Source organism: Cryptomeria japonica, chromosome 1 (assembly GCF_030272615.1).
Source record: "Cryptomeria japonica chromosome 1, Sugi_1.0, whole genome shotgun sequence".
NCBI lineage: Eukaryota > Viridiplantae > Streptophyta > Pinopsida > Cupressales > Cupressaceae > Cryptomeria > Cryptomeria japonica.
This window is the reverse complement of record NC_081405.1, coordinates 561,144,608-561,169,440: the sequence shown is the minus strand read 5'-3', so window position 1 is coordinate 561,169,440 and position 24,833 is coordinate 561,144,608. Positions and strand designations below refer to the sequence as shown.

The 24,833-nt window shown below is 34.9% G+C and overlaps 1 protein-coding gene across 2 annotated transcripts in view; it reads left to right on the top strand.

The window, feature by feature from the left end:
- The window catches only part of LOC131029160 (monothiol glutaredoxin-S17), a 48,659-nt gene extending 34,918 nt beyond the window's left edge, over nucleotides 1-13,741 (top strand). The window contains exons 3-4 of one of the 2 annotated variants that reach the window (XR_009102706.2): nucleotides 11,658-13,054; nucleotides 13,262-13,741. Coding sequence is in view for 1 of the 2 variants with exons in the window: in XM_057959556.2 (XP_057815539.1) it covers nucleotides 11,658-12,917 (1,260 nt within the window). In the remaining variant the exon portion in view is untranslated. Of the gene's footprint in view, nucleotides 1-11,657; nucleotides 13,197-13,261 lie in introns of those variants that run through there. The other variant, XM_057959556.2, reaches the window with a different exon arrangement.
- Nucleotides 13,742-24,833: the final 11,092 nt, after the last annotated feature.

Genomic DNA, 24,833 nt, shown 5'->3' with positions numbered 1-24,833 from the left:
TTTAATGTGCATACAATCTGCCAACAATGGTCTGAGAACAGCAAATAACCAAGACAATATTAAGGAAAATCATCAAAGTTTGGAGTTGAAATTCAAATCGCACTTTACCAAAATCGTGGATTTCCTCCAAAAATGGCGAACTTCACCAAAGTCGTGGATTTCCTCCAAAAATGGCAAACTTCACCAAAATTGTGGTATGGGGGTCTTCAATGGCAGCAAACCAGTCTGATAACAGCAGCAAAAATGGCAGCCCCAAGGAAAATCGCCAACTTAGAGGTAGGAGCCCTCTAAAATCATCAAAGTTGCCAAACTAGGAAAAATTGCTAACTCCCAAAAATCGAAAATCTGAAACAATGGAGTCAAGGAACTTCAATGGCAGCAATGGAGTGAATCGCTAAGCTGGAAAAATGGAGGAATAAAATAGAAGTCTTCAACTACTCCAACAAAACACTTCATCAAAAATCACCAATAAGAGAGAAAATCGCCTTTGCATGGAGACACCTGACAAATTTAATAATAAAATAATGTTGGACTCCTCTCTTTAAACTTGCTTTCATCACCAACTTTACCACACAAGCTATATGGGATAAAACACTTGTTCTTATACTTGCTTAGGTAAAATTGATTTGCTTCTAGAAGGTTGAAAACATTAAATGCTTATTGCAAATCATTTAATTGTTTTTTAAATTTATTAAATAATCATTGCTTCTTTAAAAAACAATTAAAACAAGGCTCTATTTTAATTCTTTATTAAAATATTGCAATTTAAATCAAAATTTGAGCCACTTGGGAAAATCGATCCAGGTAGGGATTAAAAAATCCCATCAAGATTACTTAAAACGTCAAAATATTCCCCATAAGGGAAAATGGATCTTAGTATGGACAAAATTTCCAACAAAATCCATCAAAATGCACATAAAATGGCTCTAGGGGAAAATCTACCTTAGTTTGGATGAAAATCCAGACTTTAAAATCACTTTATTTACTCAAACTGCCCCTCTGGTGGAAAAACGACCTCAGTTTGGATGAAAATCTGGACTCAAAAATCATGAAAAGTACTCTCAGTGGAAAATCGACCTAGGTGTGGAATGAATGCAAATGTCAACCGCAACCTCGTCCATACCTCCTTGGTGGAAAAACGTGGGTATTCAGGATAAATCTTGACACTTAGTCAAATTTTATGCTTCCAGGGGAAAAACGACCCTAGTATGGATTCACAGTGGTGGAAAAATGGAGCAAGTATGGATATCAGGGGAAATCCACGTCCAGTTTGGATTTTGAGAGGGGAAAACCATGGGTAGTCAGGAATATGAGGGGAAAAGCACCTCTAGTATGGAATTTTGACCTTTTAACCCTTAGAATATGGATTTTCATCTGGAAAATGATGATTTTTCCACTCAGAATCACTTAGAAACTTAGAAACTTAATAAAACTCAACTGGACTTAGGCAAATTTATCAAAAATTGGAGTGTAACACAAGGAAATCTATCGGGACAAAGTGCGAAATCAACTTGAATAATTCTCTAGGAGCAAGAAAACAACTCCAAAAGGTCTGAAAACACCTTAGCACTTAAATCACCGATGAGGACATCTTTAAAAACACGTTAACGCTCCAAAAGGGTCAACACTTAGACAAAACTAGAATCATTAAAATCTCAATTTGACGCGCTTGATCCTATAATCTCAAAACCCTAAACGGCCCTAGGCATGACCAAAACTCTGAGACTCGGGCATGAGAAACACAAAATTGCCCACTAAGCAGCCAAAACCCTAACCCAACAACGCAAAAAGTAGGAAAAGAGGGGGTCCCCGTTAGCAATGGGTGATGTGTGAAAAGGTCACAACAAGACAACACATAAAGACCACTAGTCGTAGGAGGAAGATTTGTAGTGGACTTAGTGGATTTTTAGAGGAAAATAAGCAAGATAGTGGTGGTTTGTTTAACAGTTTTATGATACATGGGGGTGATAGGTGGGATTATAGTGGTCTGGCTTTTCACAAACAATCAGATGAGAATGAACTTGCTCGTTTATGGCCTGCATTGGAAAACATTGAGACAAAATTTGGTGAGTGAAAATTTTAACGCTTCCTCACTCAAGTCCTGGGAATAAATGGCAGCACCTCTAATTGAAAATAGGATGACACATAATATCTAGAAAATCAAATGCAAAATCCTCTACGTTTATGCTGTCAAAAAATAGGAAAAAAGCAAACGCAGCTCTGATATGTTAGATTTTCAGAATGTTGTGATTCTACTATATTGTTCAATAATACATAATACAAATTTATAAGACTTACATCTGCTATATTATAGGAGAGCACCTATAACCAATCCTTTACATGGACACTCCTGAAACAAAACCATAACAACTATGCATGGGTATTAGCAAACTAAAACAAACTAACAAATGATTATTATATGTATACCAAGGACACACTAATAAACCTAGAGACACGGGAATGATGTAAATATTCCTAACAGATTTTGCTATCCTTCCATCCATTGGAAATGATGGACACCTGTTTCTTGTCCCATGATTCCCTAATAGGCTTCAATGAATCTTCTACAAGTTTTACCTCCTTTACCATTAAGCTACTAGGCACCATATTATAACCAAAGTTCCTAGACTCGGACTCGGCAAGGCCAACTCGATTTGTGACTCGGCTACAACTCGGCAAAATCTTGAAATTACATACTTTTACAATTATATATATATGAAATTATATATCATATTCCATGACTCGGGCCGAGTCATAAAAACTTGGCAAGGTCTGCTCGGCTTGGCGACTTGGATAACTCGCACGACTTGTGGTGAGTTTTGGAACCATGGTTATAACCCATGCTCTTGTACCCTTTTGGAGCCTTAGTAATTTTGCTCAATATTTCTTGCCAATATGGTGAGTGAAAAGCCTTTTCAATGGTCCCTTTGTTCTCTTATGTGAAGGGGCTCTTCTTGATGCATGACAAAAAATGGGTGGCTTTCTACTACAATTTCAAGAATAGATAGGAAAGGAGGGGGCACCATTTCCCAAGATGTTTTCCTTGCCAAACGATGACTTGTTCTATGGGCAATTGCTTTTTGAGTCTAATTAATTCGCCAATATAGATGCTGGCTCAGGTGCACACTTCTTGCTCGGACAAGCTTTGAAGCTCATTCTAGGAATGTTAAACAAATGCGCTTTCAGCCAACTGTATGAGCTATTATATTGCATGTTGCACCCACTACAAATCCAATCATATTCCCCATCACTTGGACCTTGTTGTATCATGTCAACACACTTCCACAACAATGAATCTGGTTTTGTTTTGAAGTAAGGTTGATCCATGGAGCTAGAATCGGTTGCCATTGTAATCCCTATGGCAACAAGTTTGAAAACAACACATTCCAAATGAACGAAAACAATATGTATTTAGATATCTAATATATAAATATGTGTCACATTTATATATGTATATATATCTGGTATGTACATATAGGTATACAAATGAAAACAAAAACAAAAGAGTTTGCAATATCAAATATGAAGAAAGAAGTTAAAATAACTTATCTAATCCAAAAATCTTCCTCTAGGATCTCCTTGGCAGAGAATGGGTATTGCACACTTATAGGATTAGCAATCCAACTATTTTGGAACCTTCAATGATCAATCGTCAACTCAATTTCTGTAATGACAAGTAAGAATGAATGTTCAGCAAGTATATTTTGTTTGCATCATTTGCATTCAAAATGAGGTAAAAAGAGTTTGTGTTAGTGTTTCAAATCATTTAAATGTCACTTTTAGGGTTAAGTCTCATGATTTTAGGTTCAACAGTCCACCTATGGCAAAAAAAAGAAAAAAAAAAAAAATTCTGCCTTTTTTAGCTGGGTTTGTCCTGGATTTTGTCTGGGTCCTGCAAAATGGACTTGGATTAGCCAGGTTTGCTCTGTAGCAGACCTGGCCTAATCAGGGTCCGTTTTGTAGGAGCCTTGGTGGCCCTGCAGAGGATCTGAACTGGGACTTAGACTGGGTTCAAACTGAACCTGGATCCTGGGGGTTTCCCTGAACAAAATGGTAACACAGGTCTTAAATACAGCCAATAAATGGGCCATTGCAATGGGTTTCACATTGTGGGCTGTTAAAATGCAGAACTGCTACCAGACGTTGTGTTTCTTGAAACATTGTGGGGCTCTTAAATCTTAGTTGCCTTTTAGTTTTTTTTGAAAAATCCCTAAGTATGTTTAACTAAGAATAACCCTAACTGTTTCCTGTATCAAAGCAAAATTATTAGCTGCCTTTTTCATCCAAACAATTTTAGTTGACTCTTTTTTCAGAAAAAACGTCAGTTCCATTTAAATAAACAGAAACCTAGTCATCTTTAGTCAAGCAAGCTGCAAAACTCTAGCTCCCTTCCTTTAAGCATAATCCATGTGGCCTTCTTTAGAGACAAAATTCATAGTTGCTTGTTTCTTGCAAAATATCAGTTACCTCTTTATTGACTGGAAATCTCACCTGTGTTTATATTTTTGGCTATGATAAACCTATTATATCATATTCTCAAAGAAAATTGTTCACAGAATTGCCAGGTCAGATCTAACTATGAAAATGACAATCTGTTGTTTTTGCAGCCTTGAAATGACATATATTTCCATCTACATATATGCCACTAAACAAGGAAGGTCACCGTTATAAACAAAATACACATGGTTTTTGTTGTATCTAATTATAACGTATATGGTATTTGGCTTAATCCCCATGAACCACCAAAGTTAAAACTATCATAAACTCAAATGCAAGTTTTGCTCACGAAAGAAGTATTCTTATATGATATTGATTTATTTAAGTATCCTCAATATCCTTAAGCAGTAGCAGTATGGAAACAGTGATGATTAAAGCTCCTGCTAACTAATGCATATGCTAATTAAAACCATTATGAATTTCAAATTTTGAAACATAATATAGGGGAAAGGACCCAGTAGTTGAGCATGTATCAATTGTTGTGAGGGTTGTTGATACCTTTTGTTCCAAAAATTGAACAAATAAAACCTATTGTTTGAAACGAAAAATATCAATTTTTGTTAGGAAATGTACCAACAGTTGTTAGGAAATGTACCAGCAGTTGTTAAGAAATGTACTAATATTGTAAAAAGTAACCAATCAGGTGATGCCATGTCAGCTGCACAACTATTGGGGTCTCTTTTGCACGCCTATTGGTCTCACTTTTTGGGGGTGCTGTTTTGGACACCTTGGCAAAAAGCATGCTGATGTGGCATCATATTTGATGATGTGGCATCATATTTGATGATGTGGCCCTGAAACCTTAGTTATAAGTAGGGGACTTGCCAAGTAAGCTGCTGTAAAAAAATTGGAGTGATTTGAAATTTCCAAGTAGGATTTTGAGAAGCACGAAGTTAGGGTGCACAACTACTGGGTCCTTTCCCCTAGTAATTTAAATTCACTTTTCAATATCAAGAGGATCAAACTTGAATGTCAGATAGATAATCATATTATAACATATAAATAATACAGTTAGTAATCAGTTTACTAATCAGCATCAGATGGGTCATCATCAAGACCAAAATCTTCAATGACATTAACATTAGATAATGGAACCCCATTGGCACTTGCAGTAAAAATATGCTGGCTACTTGACTCCATAAATATTGAAGATTGTGAAACAAAAGGGAGATCCAAGTCACTTTGCTCTGGTTCAACATCCCACAACCTCGTTGCCCCTTCCTTGTACTTATCATCTTTGTGAGTAAAAAGGCATTAGTTGGAATGCACGAAAACTAGCTCCTCTACTTTGTTTGATGCCCAATTGATTGTGCTTCATTTAGTGGATGGAGAAGTATGTACTCCAAATTCATTCAGTTGAAGAACTGGCAACCTATTGAAGCAAAGGGAACTCACATTGGAATTGTTAAATTAACAATTTTATAAATCAAACTTCAAATTTGAAAATAGTAATTTTTAAATGATAAAATCAAATTTAGAGAGTGGGTGAAAATTCATAACCTTGTGATAAAATTTTGATCACAAGAATTTGGAGGTGTGGCAATTTGTGGCCATTGGAAGTACCACTAAGAGTGAGCTTTCTTCCTATATTTGTCACAAAGAGTATCCATTGGAGGTGTCACGAAGAGTAGCCATTGGAGGTACCACCAAGAGTGAGCATTCTTCCTATACTTGTCACAAAGAGTAGAAGCACTTTGACCATGGGAGGCTACAAAATCAGCAAATTCATTTGTAACTGCATCTTCCATATCAAAGTCAGGGAAGAGCTTGGTTAATAGCTTTCCTAAACCCTTGTTGACTTTTGAATCATAGCATGGTGGTGCCTTTTTGGCATAGCAAGTATCTATTCTCTGTAATATTTGGAAGTCCATGCGAAAGCAAGAATATGGAGTGGGGTGTTCATTTTGTTCCATTGCTCAACACAAATTAATTGCACCTCTTTGAAGAAGGTTTCTTCAGAATCTTTCTCTTTTGCATTTATGATGGATTTCATCTTCTCAATCATTGAGTTGATGCCATCATAAACCTCCCCCAAGTATGGCTTATCCTTGTCAATAAAGCGGATCATACTCATGATGGGCTTGATGAAACTAAGAAGATATCCCACACGATCCCACCAACTGTCATCAAGAATCATTTGCTTTACATTTGCTGCCCTCTCAATTTTGGAATGCTCCCATATTGCCCATGATTGGCTAATGACCATACCAAAAAGTATCTTTTGCACCTTCACAAGTCATCTCAAGATGATTGTGTTGGATGCAAATTTAGTCTCAAGAGTCTATTTGAAAATAAAAAATAAAATAATAAAAAACGCAGAAGAAAGTATATATATAATTTTTAAAATAAATTACTAAAGTAAAACATAAAATAAAAAAATTGCATTATTTGAAAATTGAATTGCCTTCAGTAGCTCTAGTCCCAAGAATGATCTTAAAGTAGCCTGCGACATGTGGTGGTTTGTGTTGAATATTTGGATCAATTCAGCTTCAGCATAGACTTGTTTGATCCAATCTATTTTTGTACCCATCTTCTTTAGCACGAGGTTGAGTGAATGCACAACACAAGGTGTCCAAAATATACCGAGAACCATGTTTCAACTAACATATTGTTTGTTATTAGTTGAACAACATTTTTGAGGACCCACTTTGTTAATGCACTGTATAAGGATGTTAGCAATAAATTGTGCATCCTTCATCTGCCTCTCACAGTCCACAGCTTTTTGAAACATACTGCAATTACTTATGGTCTATTTTTTGCATCCTTGCATCCATCGGAATCGATAGATACACAGGTCAATGGCATCCACTGGTTTGATGAGTCACGGTTTCTACAAATTTTTGCTCACTTTGATGTCATTTCATGCAATCCTTTTTCGAATTTGTGTTGACAGCATAAAAGGAATGAAAATTTCGAACAGAGGGCAGAGGTTTTGTTTATAAATTTTTAGATTTTTTTTCACTTTTCAAAAGTCAAACGTTGCTAGAATCAGTCTGCAATCACCATGTCATCCTTGGAATTGTATGGAAATGAACTATTGTTCATCGAAATGTTTTGGCATCCAAAAGATCAATCCCTGGATGCACCCACAGTAGTTTTGAATTTGATTCCGATTCCACTACACGTTTAATACCCCCCTGGAATCAGTGGAAAAAACCTGCAGTCCAGCAACATGGTGAACTACATCTACATAATCAGAAACAAAGTTCACATCCTTTGTCACAACAAAGTTCATCAGCGCTACACAAAGCTGGAACTTGATACAAACTACTTTTCCTTGGAGTTCAAAGAGGTTTTGCACCATTATTTGCATTTCTGCGGGTGGTGTTTCGTCTCCTCATTACTGTTTTGATGTAGCTGGTAAAACATTTTACTGATAGAGCCTGTGCACTTGTCTTTATCATATCCTTTGCCCAGGGTTCAGTATTATCCAAACACAGTGATAAACATCCTAACCCTGCACCTCAGAATTAATGTTAAAGCAACAGTTGAGAAGTGAGACCCTGAAGAAGCAAATGTTTTTTCTTCCACTCCCCTAGCAATTAAACAACAAATGTTTTTTCTTCCACTCCCTCAGCAATTAAATAACTACAGTGTGCATCTGCTTCCGCATCATGACTTCAAGCAAGGCTCTGACATGACATTTCAGAATCACAAATGAAGAATTTCTCATAAAATGGCTGATACCGCCCTTCTAAATCTTACTTATAGTCAATGACCAATTATAGTCATTGACCAATTATAGTCATGACTATTGGATCTGTCCAGGCAATCAAATTATAATTATCTTCTCGGCTGTTGTAATGGGAAGATACTAAAAAAGGCTTGCTTGAATCATTATATAGAGATCCCAAATCAAAAGAAGTACTACCATATTATAAGCAACACTAGCTATATACACCATTTTAAAATGTTAATTAAAATTACCATACCCTAGAAAAAGAATTCCTAACTTCTGTATGAAGAAGCCAAGAGTACGAGAAAGCTTTTCTTATCCTTTCCATCAAAGATAACCTATGGCTGCCTGTGAAAATGGGTATCGCCAGCTGTTTCCTATGAATGTTGCCATTTAACTCCTCATCAGTGAAAGGTATGCTATTCAGACATTAAGTATCAGAATTTGCAAGGAAGCAGTCTACTTCTTTTATGGCTTCTTCTAACATGCTTGAGTTAAACCCTTTTCGTGGAGGAAATAATCTAAAAGATAGTATGGATGAGAGTAGCACATCTCCAATTATAAAGGGTAGTAGTGTTTTCTGAGCCAGATGCTACCCCAAAATTTTAGATTGGGTTCAAGAATCACACCTGGAGCAACTGCACCTGGATTTCTGAATTGTGGTTTTATCTGAGCTTCCTCAGCTCAGAATATGTTTGAAGGGCTGGGCCAATGTCGAAAAGGAAATTCCCCTATACTCATTAGACAAACACCACTGTACATAGTGGCCTTTGATCTTCCTTTGGATGACCATCCACATGTATCTTCCACCTCTCAGCAGGCGATGGAGTTTACACAAACTTCTTGTTTCCTTCTTACTAACCCCATAACAAGGGAATCTGTCTGTTATTGAGTCAAACTGTAGTTGCTTATTTTTAGAGGTAATGAATAGATGTTTCTCTTTCAAATGTGAGCCTTATTTTATTTGTTTTTTGATAAGGTAGTTGTGGGTTCTGTAGGGTTCCAAACTTATTAGAGAATAACATGTACATTATGGGATTCGTCAGAAGAACTAAATTCAGGTTATTACATAAAAGCACTACACTGTCTAGAAAACACACTGGATACACAGAGTCAAAAATTAAAATCCAAAGGGAGACATTAATGTGCAGCACAATCTTTAGCAACCATTAAGATCCCTGGGCCTACATAATCCTGCTTAGCAGCCTAATAACCCCTGTTGGCAACAATGAGGGAGTTTTTAAAAGATAGAAATCTCCAAATGGTCATTTCCTAAAAATTATCTATGTATAATGTCCTCGAAAAATGGTACATCATCACATATACAAGATGAAGTGGAAGAATGTATTGCCGATGCATTACCTCGAGCAATCCATCCATGTCTCCTCCACATCTGATCTATCGGCCATGAGCACATTAGCTGCTGCAGGAGACAGTGCATGCAAAATCCATTCAGGAACCACAGTGTCAGGTGCATATGCTTCCAATTTGGCAGCAAAATCCTCCACTATTGATGCTCTTGAGTGTTTGGCACCTGTAATTCTCCACCCACCTCACCAAGTTTGTCTTTAACAAATGTTAGGGAACAAAAATCTTTGATATTGCGCTTCAGTCAATAACTAGATACCACACCATAATAAGCATTCTTGACCTCTCTTAACATGTGGCATCCTGAGAGAACAAATGCAACTTCCAGACTACATGAAAATCTGTGTAGAGGCAAACAAAACTCCAAGGAAGAAACCCCAAGCACCAAAATTTAGAGCTTTTTTCTACAATTTTCACACCTGATCACCATAGTGGGAGTGCACGTAACAAGAATACCACGCACATGAAGTAAATTGAAGAGCAAATGGTGGCATAATGAACATAATGCTTTAACAAGGCATAACAAATAATTACTTTGAATGAATACAGAAATTAGGAGGATGGTTGCAATACCATTGGATAATATGTAGCAATGTTGGAAGTTAATCAAAGCTGGCATCTACCAGCTTAGCTTCCTTTATTCAGCTCCCTAGTTTCCAGTCTTTACTATTATCTTTAATGCAACCCTGAATAATTTACAAGAGAGTTGTCTTTGACTTCCAATCCCTTACTATTCATGAATTTTGTCATTTTCAATCCTTCTAGCAATGCTATAGCTTTTTCCTCATTATTAGACTTGATGCCAAGGAAATTTGGTCCTTATTTTTTGAAGGAGCCTAAAGGAGAGTGGATGATCACTCCCTCTCCCACCGTTCTCGGATTGCCTTTGGCAACCCCATCAAAATTCAACTTTAAAAAACCATCCTTAGGTCTGATAATTTTTATTCTTCACAACTAACCCAAAAACGGGGAGTGTGAGTCTTATTTATTATGCATCACTTAATTTTGAGTTAACTGCAATTAACGAGGGTTGGGAATTAAACTAAACTTTGGTATTAAAGTGGGTTAAGCTTAAGTGGTAAAATATCAGATCTTTCATAGTGGAAACCCATGTTCAAATCCCCAAGGGACATGTTACTTGTTCATATGTACAAATATTGATCTTTAATTGGCCAAACTATCACATCCAATTCTAGCTGTGGTGGAACCCAATGGATGAGACCAGGTGCAAGTCTTGTGTGTTGGGTGCATTTGATGGAAGGTTACCCTTTGGTTGTGGCATCTAATCTAAATACTCCATGCAAGGGGAAATTACCAATGGAGACAAAATATCAAATTCAGTTATTATTTCTCAACTCTTGCCAGAATTTTGATGAGAGAAAAGGGCCCATTTTTGTCATGTAGAGCTTGGTTTTAGTCAATATTTTTTGGTTATATAGATTCATACCTCGGGTTTTCCACATTGATATTATTAACAATCGAGCTTTATGGTTAATAGAGTGAAACATTTAGTATTGATCATAGGGTTCTATAAGCAAATTCAATTTGATTGATTCTTTTGATATAGATTTCTTTTAGAGTTAATAGGTTGTAAAATTTGGCATTGCGATAAGGGTTGTATAAGCATATTTCACATCTGCTGTTTTATGCTTTATAGTAATTTTGTATGTGTGCATGTTAAGATAAAATGCGGATTGCAAATTAAATTAAAATGTGGGAGAAATTTTAAAAAAGAAAAGAAAAAGCAGTACAAAATTGAATTTCATCATTAGTTTTGTGGTCACATAAATTGCTTATTTAGTTTTTTTTACATTGATATCCATAACAAGACCATTTCACTTTGTATATGCATGAGATGATTTTCTGTGAAGCCTTTTTCAGATGCATTTTTGCCAAGGTTTTTAGTCTACTTTATAGATGGATTTTGTTACCGTGATATCAAGGATAATAAAGACAGCCTAATGTTTAATGCCTATGTAAGAAAATGGTGTTCAGAAAAATTATGTCTTGACTACTGTGGTTGCATGTTTGGTTATCATTAATTTGCATTCCCAGTTGTCAAGTTATGAGTGTTTTGCTGAAATAATAGCACCCTCATATGTGCTAATGTTTGCAGGATGGGAAGGTTGTAGATACACTGGAGGGTGCAAATCCATCAGAGTTGGCCAACAAAGTGGCCAAGGTGTCTGGCTCCATAGACATTGCCGAGACAGATAGTCCTGCTAGTCTTGGAATGTCTGCTAGTTCGACAGTTATCGAGACAGTGAAACAAATATATAAATTACCCCAGACTGCTAAAACTGATATAGAGTCTGGTGATGCAGTTAAGAGCAAACTGCAACAACTTATGAATTCCAAACCTGTCATGTTGTTTATGAAAGGGACACCTGAGGAGCCACGATGTGGATTTAGCAGAAAGGTTGTGGATGTTTTGAAATCAGAGGGTGTAGAATATGGCAGCTTTGATATTCTAAGTGACGAACAAGTGCGTGAGGGCCTGAAGGCATTTTCCAACTGGCCAACCTTTCCACAACTGTATTGTAAGGGTGAGCTGCTTGGAGGCTGTGATATCACCCTTGAACTGCATGAAAGTGGGGAACTGAAACAAATATTTAAAGACCATGGCTTGCTCTCAACTGCTAACAAGTCTGGTGAATTAACTGCAAAAGCTACTTCTACTGAACCTAAACCTGATACTGTTATCTCAGAGTCTGGCAATGGTGGTATAGCGGACTCAACTGGTATAAGTGAATCATTAAGTTCTCGAATAGCGAGCATCATAAACTCCAACCCAATCATGTTATTTATGAAGGGCACTCCTGAAGAGCCACGCTGTGGTTTTAGTCGAAAGGCTGTTGAAATTCTTAGAGAAGGAGGAGTAGAATTTGGGAGCTTCAACATTCTGACTGATGAAGAGGTAAGGCAAGGTCTTAAAACATATTCTAACTGGTCTAGCTATCCACAATTATACATAAAAGGTGAGCTTATTGGTGGATCAGATATCATGATAGAGATGCACAAAAGTGGAGAGCTGAAGAACATTGTCTTGGAGAAAGGAGTGCTGCCCAAAGAGTCACTTGATAATCGGTTGAAAAAACTAGTCAATTCTTCTCCTATCATGCTCTTCATGAAAGGCACACCGGATGCCCCTCGATGTGGCTTTAGCTCAAAGGTTGTAAATGCTTTGAATGAAGAGGGTTTAGACTTTGGTCATTTTGACATTTTGAGTGATGAAGAAGTCAGACAAGGCCTGAAGACATATTCCAATTGGCCAACTTTTCCACAATTATATTACAAAGGTGAGCTTATTGGGGGATGTGACATTGTGCTGGAAATGCACAAGGCAGGAGAGCTAAAATCATCGTTGACAGAATAGAACCAAAGTTTTAAAAGTAGATAAAGATTCATAAACACAAGCTTATCTGGTTGTTGACTTCTGGCTTGTTGGTACTATTGTGTATGGCTTCTTCCTTTATTGGGTTTGCCAGAGTGGGAGTAGGAATTCTGGGAATGGTGAGTCAAGTTTTTGAATTGGTAAAGGAATTATATACTGTGTAACTCATCTCATGTTGAACAACTTCTGCAAAACTTTGTTGTATCTCTAATGCTAAAAATTGGTAATTTAGGTACAAAAGAAGACATATTTGCATATTAATTTTGTTTTCTTTTTTTTTTTTCTTTACATCTATGGCTCATAAGATCTTGTTCTTGACTGCATAGCTTTCAAGTTGCCGTTGCCGTTGCCGCTGCTCCGTTAATTGGGTCTCCTTTCAATATTGAATTTCATATTTCATGGCTATATTAGGACAGATTCAATTTTGGGGATTCTTGAGCAGATGGTATGCAAAGCTTATTAATATATTGTCTCATGTGTTGTTATTGTTGAGCTTGGAACTGTTATTACTCATGTTTGTCAGTGTTTCTTTCCCTGGATTGAAATGGAGAGGAGCATGGTGCTGTACATGTTTCTACCTGGTCCAATATCTACTACGGTAATTAATGGAAGACAAATTTTTTGCATGAAAAAGTGAAATTGAAACAGTATTGAACTACATAGTTGTTTATTGCAAGTCCACTATGTGGTCAAGGCACCGAATTAAATTTGGTAAGTCTATAGTTTTCAGATGCTTATTGTTTTGGACACCACAAGATATGAAACCTGCACTAAAACCAATAATCAAGCAAACCTAGTTCAAAGATCGTATGAAGGCTGCAATATGAAGGTAAATATGAATGCTAAAGAATGTGGTGTAAGAATGTTGACAGAAACGAAAAATGTTTAACACGCCTACCAAAATACTAGGGATATCATAAATGTGGGTTCTGTTGAACAACATTTTAATTGGCCAAACATTAATATTCTTCAACTGCAGGTAGAACCATTTTTTTGGTCAAGAGGATAAACATCCTGAATTATGATGTAATCTGTTGGTTAGGTCAAATCACAGGTGCTTGAATAATCAATCTCATTTGGTTTAGTGTCAAGACTGAGAGGTATCCATTTCACCAAAGTTGCCTGGGGTATGTTCCCAGAATTGTCTTTTTAGAGTGTTATGGCCTTTGCATTCAGCAATATAATAATATTTAGTTCTTGCTGGGTTTTTTTGTGAACTACTCAATTTCACCATTATATCATAAGCCACATTACTATTTAACAATTTTGGTCTTACATGTAACTCTATTACAGATATGTCTAATTTTTCTCTTTCATCTAGACCCGAGGAAACCCTTTTACTATTTGAAATCTGTATGAACAACACCCTTCGGTTTTTGCATTGGTATTTCTCGACAATTTTAACAGGCATCAAACCCTAGGATATGATGTGCAGTGTTGGCTATTAAATATATTGTTGTTACAAAACAGTCTTATATTTAAAATGACTTCTCACGTTTGAGTTCTCTGTTTTTGTGTCATCTCCTTTTTATTTAATTTCTTCACAAATAATATTACAACGCATTAAGTAATGTTTGTTCAATTCTTTGTGGTGAAGTTTTGCAAGTCTTGAATACGTTGAAGGTTTTTAGGGGATGACATTAAATTTATGGTGGGGGTTACTCAGTTTTTGTCATAGTTTTTTATTTGGAGGTTACCTTTCCAGAAAAAAAAGAATTATTGGCATGGGGTCTTCTCAATTGCGAGGAACTTCAATATTTAATTGAATCTCTATTCTTTTATTTTCTTATCAAGAATAGGAAGATTACTTGGTCCGGGGCCATGGCATTCCCTTAGGAAAATATATTACCAGAAATTGAAGAATCTTTTATCACATTTTTAACGAATTCGAGTCAAGTGTTTTCGATCAGTCTTTTTAAATATTAAAGGAAGCTTCTTTTGCAATGTTCCTGATACTGAATTTGAGCTTCCCAATGGGGTTAGCTGTAGTTGTGTTTGGTGTTTTTAGTGGATGTTAGTAGCATAAATAGTATTTAGATTCAATGCACGTCTTATGTTGTTCAATATGTTATATTGCTGGAACAATATTTGTATTAGATGCTTTTCGTTGCATATTTTACATTATTCTGACAACATTCCTTTCCTGCTATGATTTGCATGGTTGACCATAGATCAACCATTCTAGTCACTCACTATCGTGTTTTGAAACACTTTCCTATTAAAATTATATTTAGGTTTTGAATGGAAAACAATTCATTGATCAGTTTTTGCATTTAAGATAATTTAAAGATTTGTGACATGATTCTAGAGTCTGTTTTGTAAGACCTTAAAACAGGACTTTGTTTTTTTTATTGGTCATGGTGATGCAAATATATAAATCTTGCCTATTAAATGATATTTAGGTTATGAATGGAAAACAATTCATTAATTAGTTTTTGCATTTAAGATAATCTAAAGATTTGTGACAGGATTCTAGAGTCTGTTTTGTAAGACCTTAAAACAGGACTTTGTTTTTTTTATTGGTCATCGTGATGCAAATATACCAAATTTTGCCCACAGGAACTTACTTAAAAGTTTTACAGTTCTTGTCACAAGACATTAAGAGATTCAAAAAGTGGGTATTTATTGTGTATTTGAAATGAAAGCTTATAATTATGGTATTGCAACTTTTAGTGAACTATGAAACATTACTCACTATGAACTGAAAGTATTTATTATAAAGATAAATTATTTTACCCATAATAGAGATAAACAACCGAAAGATAAATTATTTTAGTCATAATAGAGAAACACAACCGAAATAGAGATTGTTGAGATTTTGCGAACACAAAAGATGAAATTATAGAATATGGAAGCATGGAGGGATAAATTTTTAGGCAAATATATTTTGATATATCCTTTGAGGTTCAAAAATAAAATTCTACGTGCTCCATCCATTTGCCTTGGGGCGCAGGGAAGAATTAAGGAAACCTAAAATAAAAAATAAAAATAACAAACTTGTGAATTGAACATCTACTATATTGCTTTGCATCATCTCTTTGATTTACTTGAATCCTTCTTAATTTAATCAATTAGAATATCTTGAATGCCCTGCTTATCACATTCGTAGCATCCCATTTACTTTGAAAGCCCACAACACTATTATAAATCTTATTGAATTGCTAATTCAAATTAACTTTTGCATACACTGTTTGAGTCAAGTCAAACAAGTGAGTAGTTATAGCCCCCAATTTATTGGTCATTTTCAGTGTCATCTCTTTAAAGGTTGGCAATGTAGACGATTATCTTCGTTTTGCTAAGAATTCGAGAAAGCTGTTGTACCATCCAAGTACAAGAGTAGTAATTGTCTTGTTACAATTAGTAGGTTCACAAAAATGGAAGGAATTGACATAAATAATGAAATTGGATAATATATTTATGAAAATGTCCTAAAAGGCTTACAATATGGTCACACAAGCCTTCAAATTATATAGTTCAATAATCTACAAGACTTTTTCTTACCTCAATATTTGTCGTTATCCTCATTTAATTTTACATTAATTTGTTTAAGCGAAACCAAGGCAATGTATGTAGCTATTTGCACACTAAGTAGATTAACCATCCTATTATTGCAGAAATAAATTTTGAAGATTGGTTTCTATAGATGCTAAAATTAAATCATAGATTTTGAAAGAGATCTCTAATCAATTGATTGAAAGAAAATAACTTTAACTATTTAAAGCGGATTTATTTTAAATGATTAAAAAGCATGAAAACAATTTTGAAACACATTGCATAAAATGATTCTAAGCTATGAGAGGAATTTCAATTATGAAGATTAGGGGAAGAGTACCAATAGATAACATAGTTCCAATAATTGTCACCTTGTTGCCATGTTGACCTCCCAAAACATAAAAAAAAATTGTCAGTACATAAATATAAAAATACTAGTAAATATTTTTCTTAACACCAATACATGTTCACAAATGAATTAGTAGTTGACAACAAAAAAATAAAAAACATAAACAACTATTGGTACATTTCCTAGTTTAATACAAAACAATTTGCACAAATAATAAACATTTTTATTTTAAAAAAAATTTAATGTTTACATTTGCCACTTTATGCAAGTGGCTAAAAAGTACAAATGTACTCCAATTACAATTACATATGCAAAACTATTGTTGCATTACAGACATAAAAACAATCAACTTTAGACTTCTTAGACACTCAAGTGTACATTCTTCCAAATATCACTTCACAGTTTCATGTATTAATTGGATCTGCATTTGCAACAACTGGTGTAAGGCTCCCCAGTAACCAAGAATTTGCATAAAATCAAATTAAAAAAACCAAGTTTCATTCAAAGCATATAAGAAAATTGAACAATTCGAAGCAATGGAGGATTGCATATTTAATATGACATGACCGTTTGTTTCCCACAAAAAATCAAATTTGAAAATAACTAGCTACCACAATCGAATGCATTGCAGGTTCGAATTATATTATAAGATAGAATTTTTCGTCACTCTCATTACAATCCAATTCATTGCATATTCTTGAGCTCTGCAAATACCCTTTGCACATTCCTTATTCAAGAGTGCACATTCAGGTTGGTACACACAGAATAACCAAATTCCCTCTGCAGTCAACGTTAAATGCTATAAATCTTTCAATTGCAATTATATTGTTTTTAATAAACCGACATTTCTTTCAATATAGTCACTGTAAATAATATTAACAACCATAATGGATGTCCAATGATGGTTTAGCTCCTTCATAGCTGCATTATGCTTTGTCTATTGATGATTTCTTTGTATGCAGTTTGCAGTTTCATTTCAATGCTCTCTTACAATTTAATGTACCTATATGGTTATTGTCCATTAATAGTGTGAACTTTACTCCAATTTCTTTGCTTCATTATAGTGTGAACTTGACTCCACTTTATTTGCTTCATTTTGCAATGCAAGATTCATTTCAATGCTCTATTACAGTTTAATAATGTTGAAATCCTTACAGTATAATAATGCCGAAATCCTCACAGAGTGGCAAAAAAAAAATGATTATCTATTTGTTTTATTCGAAACCCCTTCATTATTTATCATTTTATTTTATGGGTGTGCTGTTAAATGGTGTCTCTTTGTTTATAATGCCAAAATAATTACAGAGAATGCAAAAAAAATTGATTATTGTTCATAATTATTCGAAACCCCCATTATTCATCATTACAATAATGTGTATGTTTGATACTATTACTTACAATGACTATATACTGGCTATAAGGTTGTTGTCCACACACACACACACACACACATCTATGTGTGTGTGTTATTGTCGACATATAACAACCTTCTCACATACACGTTATGGGCCACTTGGCACGAATTACCGCCAACTACATTGCCCTAAAAACTTTGGGAAATGAAGATTTTTTGAGTCATTTTCATTGTTTGCTCTGCCTTCAATTTGTTAATATACTCATTGAAAATAATATTATCAGACATACAATATACTACTTCCAATAAATTTCATATGAGAAATACATCAACATCATTCAATTATTAGTCATTTGAGAAATGAATCTGCATCTTAATACTATATCAACAATATCCAGTTTTTAATCACATCACAGTTACATCTTTCACTCATGCATCTCGTGCTTCTAGTTTCTCTCCTTGTTATATAATGTTTCAAGTTTTGTACCTATGTGTGTGTGTGTATACACAAACAACACCATTTTATTTTGGTGAAACATGTTCAATGATGTAATTGTTCATTATCTAATAGAATATCAACAATATCCAATTTTCAATCACATCACAATTACATACTTAACTCATGCATGACTGTTTCGAGCTCTCTAGCTAAATGGTTATTGTCTATATTGTCAGGCATACAGAAATAGAGACACGGTACCATTTTATTTTGTTCAAAGATGTTCAATGATGGATTTGTACTCATTGGTACCTACATAAATTGATTTGTTTTTCATCATTTATCTCAATGGCATTGAGGGTTTCATTTCAATGATTTGTCTCTGTATATATATTTATATAGGCACACAGTTGCATTTTATCGTCAGTACCTTATTGTTGCAGATTCACTGAACATAATGGCACTAGGTAGAAAGGGAAACAGATGTGTTAGACATCGAATAGTTAGAGTCACTTGCGGGGTGCACTTCCCCGATGAAGATGGTTTTGTCCAAAATGAAGACCCAGTGACTCTTGTTGTAGATGACCATCCACCTAACAATGCAACTAATGTGGAAACTACTGTTGTACATGACCATTCTACTGCAGCTTGTAATCCTATTCCAAAAACATCACAAGTATAGGTGGCCTCAAAGGTTCCCAAACCAAAATGGAGCATATCTGACATGAAAGAAGCAATATCATGCATAGAAGACAAGCACATGTCTCTTAGAGGCACATCAATCAAGTATGGTATCCCCATTGCCTCTTTGAGGGCATGGCTAATGGGAGCCACAACCACGACTGTGAGGGGTCCACACACCATTTTATTAGTAGAGGAGGATGAAGTTGTCCAATGGTGCAAAGACATGGTTGAAATTGGTCACGGTCTCCAAATTAGTCAACTTCAATTAGTTGTTGCCCAAATTACCAAGAATAGGCCTAATCCATTCAAAAATGGGATGCTGGGGAGGTCATGGTGGGCAGGTTTTAGACGAGGGCACCCTGATCTGACAATGATAACAACAGAAGGAGTGGACTCCAATAGGGGTATTATGCTTCGACCTTGCATTGTTGTCTCTTTCTATGACAACTTGGATGTAATGTACAACCTCAATCACTATGGTAGCAGCTGGATTTGGAATTGTGATGAAACTGGTGTGCAAGTTGGGAGGAATTGTGGAATGAGAGTGATAGCCAAATTGGGCCAGAGGTGTGTATCGCACCTAATTTCCAAGAGTAGAGAGTGGATTACTGTTTTGGCATGTGTTAGTTATAGGAGTTGAGAAAATACAACACCACAGGAGCCCAAATAATCTTTGCAAGTTGAAAAACTTGTTACAAGGAGAAGCAATGAAGCAAATCATAGAAGGAAAGAATACACAGGAAAAATATGCTCCAAAAGATGAGAGCTCAATAATCTCCAAAATGTATTGTCAATAATAATCCTTCTTCATATAATGAAAAGAAAGAATTCAACCTTTAATAGGTCAAGAAACCCTAAAAGGGAAAACCTAGGTTTGCACATAATAATTAATTAAAATAATTAATTATATGCACCTAAAGTTAGCTTAAGTGTAGAGAGATAAAGGGAACTTAAATAATTAAACAAATAATGTTTAATTAATCAAGTAAAAACCCAAATACACCCCCCCTTAAGCTAGACTTAGGGAGAAGCTAAAACCTAGAACAGCTACTGAAAGCAATAAAGATGGGTCCTGACAACAAGGCCTGATCAGGTACCCAAATACAATGAAATCTCTATGAATTGGAGAAATAGAGAAAACCACGTGGGAACAAAACTCTACTCCAAAAAGAGATGAAAAAGAATATCACTGAAGCAGTAGAACCAACAGGATAAACCTCCCCATAATGCGGAAGTGGGAGAGGGACAGGAACACTGAAAACGACAGCCAAAAACAATTGCATGACGAAGAACCAAGAACATCAAAGGTGTTGAGACACGTCACCATGAGGGGGTTGATGTTTGTCTATTGTTTGCCATCTTCCTTTGTCCAGTGAGTGTTCCTTCCACGACATTTGCCTCATGATGATGTGTCTCAGCACCTTTGATGTTCTTGGTTCTTCATCATGCAGTTGTTTTTGGCTGTCCTTTTCAGTGTTCCTGTCCCTCTCCCACTTCCACATTATGGGGAGGTTTATCCTGTTGGTTCTACTGCTTCCGTGGTTCGATTGATCAGCTTTGATACCATATAGGAGTTGAGAAAATACAACACCACAGGAGCCTAAATAATCTCTGCAAGCTGAAAAACCTGTTACAAGGAGAAGCAACGAAGCAAATCACAGAAGGAAATAATACACAGGAAAAATATGCTCCAAAAGATGAGAGCTCAATAATCTCCAAAATGTATTGTCAATAATAATCCTTCTTCATACAATGAAAAGAAATAACTCAACCTTTAATAGGTCAAGAAACCCTAAAAGGGAAAACCTAGGTTTGCACATAATAATTAATTATATGCACCTAAAGTTAGCTTAAGTGTAAAAGAGATAAATGGAACTTAAATAATTAAACAAATATTGTTTCATTAATCAAGTAAATACCCAAATACTCTAACATTAGTGCATGTGGTTTCAACATTCATGGATTTTATTTTTTCAAATCTAAGAGGCATATCCGAAACTACATTGCAAACTGTGAGTCCGGAGCATGCATGGCAGTCCAAGAACATGCATGGATGACAAAGGAGTTGTTCTTAAATTGGTTGGAACATTTGTTCTTAAATTGGTTGGAACATTTTGCACGTTCAGTCCCTGGTGCAGTTTCACCCTCACGTAGGGCCCTACTAATCTTCGACAGTCATGACAGCCATGTAGCCTTCAAGACAATTGAAGAGGCAAGGCAGATAGGTATAGATTTGGTAACCCTTCTTGCTCATACAAGTCACAAACTGCAACCACTTGATGTTTCTGTATTCTCACATTTCAAGAATTATTTCAAACAATAGAGGAGTATATGGATGTCAAAGTACTCACAAATTGAAATTGGAAGGGAAGAGTTGGCAACTCTTGCAAGCAAGGCCTTTGCCCAAGCATTGACACCGGCTAATATAATCAGTGGCTTTCATAGGACAAGGATTTGGCCACTTAACCAATATGCATTGCAGAATTATATGAGGCAAAGTGAGGCATTTGAGGTTGCAATTGATATACAACCAACTGTTGGAACAGAACATAACACCACTTCAAGGGATGAAGAACCAGAGTATATGGCAGTGGAAGCTTGCTTGCGGTTGGTTGGTTTTAATGAGGAAGACATTCAAGATTTTGTAGAACGCCATAGCGGAACACAAACAACAATTGAGGGTACAAGTTTGACACCACAAACTACTGAACTAGGTTTGCCCCCACAAACCAGCTAGCCAAATGAGGGTTTGGAAAGTACATCAGCAGGCATGTCTTTGCCAACACAACTTGTCATACCAGATTAGACCCAAGAAGCAACTAATTGTGATGATGTAACCATTTCCATGCCAAGTCTATCAAAAATTGATCCAGTAGATGTGATACATTACTTCACCAATGCAGTCAACTGGGAATAACAAGATGGTGCTGATTGTGAAGATGAAATTCACATAAGAAAAGTCATTGTCTACTAGATCATTGCCAAAGTAAAGTCATATTGACTTTACTTGAGAGGAAGGCTTGCTGTCTTCGACATAGTGATTGCTTATCGTGTTTGTAATTGCCTTCCATAACAATCACAACAAAATACAAAACAAACTAAAGTGTGTTAAGAAACACATTTAATAAGAAATGCATAATTACCTAAGATATCTACACAAATTAATATAAAATGTAAGCATTAAAGGCATAATCTCTAAAGAATTGAAGTGTGTTAATAAACACATTTACATTGATATGATGATCTTCCACAAGTATGGTTCTTCCCTCGATGCTCTAGCATGCCTGCAAAAAATAGTAATAATCGAAGGTAGCATAACGTTGTCAGAACAAATCATCCATACATTATTGAATGCAAAACAACTTTTTGACCGTCTTTAACATTTGACAACATGCATACAATCCTAACACATTCATACATACATATTCAAATGCACAAGTACATACATATACATATCCACCTACATACATATGCACATGTACATAGAATTGCACATATGCATATGCATATGTATAACATATATAAATATTGCAAACAAATAGTTACCTAAGGAATGTGCAAAGGGAATTTGCAGAACTCATAAATATGCAATGAATTAGATTGTAATGAAAGTGACATGGAAAGTTTCGTCTTATAATATAATTCGAATGTTCAATGCATTCGATTGTGGTAGCTAGCTATTTTCAAATTTGAATTTTTGTGGGAAAGAGTCGGTCATGTCATATTAAGTATGCAGTCCTCCATTGCTTTGAATTGTTTAGTTTTCTTCTATGCTTTGAATTATTCACACTATAATGAGTCAAGTTCACACTATATATATGTATGTTGAAACAATATAATGAGTCAAATTCATACTATAATGAAACAAATAATGTGGAGTCAAGTTGACACTGTAAGCCCTCAAGTTCACACTATAATGAAGTAAATAAAGTTGAATCAAGTTCACACTATAATGAGTCAAGTTCACACTATAATGAAGCAAATAATTTGGAGTCAAGTTCACACTATAAACCCTCAAGTTCACATTATAATGAAGCAAAGAAAGTTAGAGTCAAGTTGACACTATAATAAGTCAAGTTGACACTATAATGAAGCAAACAATTTGGAGTCAAGTTCACACTATAATGAAGCAAATAATTTGGAGTTAAGTTCACACTATAAACCCTCAAGTTCACACTATAATAAAGCAAAGAAAGTGGAGTCAAGTTCACACTATAATGATCAAAAAGAAAATTCATTTCTGCATGTACCGATGAGTACAAATCCATCATTGAAAACCTTTGAACAAAAAAAATGCTATTATGTGTGTGTGTGTGTGTGTGTGTGTGTGTGTGGACAATAACCATATAGGCACATTAAACTATAAGAGGGCATTGAAATGGAATTATAAATTGCATACAAAGAAATCATCAATATAAAAAGCATAATGCAGCTACGAAGGAGCATAAACCATCATTGGACATCCAATATGAGGGTTAATATTATTTATAGTGACTATATTGAAAGAAATGTTGGTTTACTGAAAACAATATAATTTAAATTGAAAGATTTATAACATTTAACATTGACTGCAGAAGGAATTTAGTTATTTAGTGTGTACCAATCTAAATGAGCGCCCTTGAATAAGGAATATGTTGTTGATTACAACAAGTTTTGTGGCTATATGGTTATTGTCCATATATATTTACACATTTATATAGACAATAACCATATAGCCACATAACTTGAAACAACCATCATTATAGAACATATTATGCTATTGTGTGTGTTTCTTCATATATATATATATATATATATATATATATATATATATATATATATTTGTATATGTGTGTATATATATGTATGTGTATACATAAATATGGACAATAACCATATAGGGACAAAACTTGAAACTATATATAACAAGGAGACAAACTAAAATCATGAGATGCATGAGTAAAATATGTAACTGTGATTTGATTGAAAACTGGATATTGTTGATATTCTATTAGATATTGAACAATTTCATCACTGAACATCTTTCAACAAAATAAAAATGCTACCATGTGTGCTTGTATAAATATATATACATAGACAGATCATTGAAATGAAACCTCAATGCCATTGAGATAAATGATGAAAAAACAAATCAATTTCTGTAGGTACCAATGAGTACAAATCCATCATTGAACATCTTTGAACAAAATAAAATGGTGTTGTATATATATATATACTCTCACACATATATATACATGTATATATATGTGTGTGTATGTATATATGTGGACAATAATCATATATGTACAAAACTTGAGACATTATATATCAAGGAGAGAAACTAAAAGCAGATATTGTATTAAGATGCAATATTGTATTAGATATTAAGATGCAGATTAATTTGTCAAATGACTAATAATTGAATGATGTTGTTGTATTTCTCATATGAAATTTATTGGAAGTAATATAGTGTATGCCTAATAATATTATTTACAGTGAGTGTTGTCGGCATAAATTGCCTGTTGTTATGTTTGATAATATTTGTTATCCAACAATGTATTAATTAATTGTATTGAGTGGGTTTTCAGTCTCAGGTAGTTA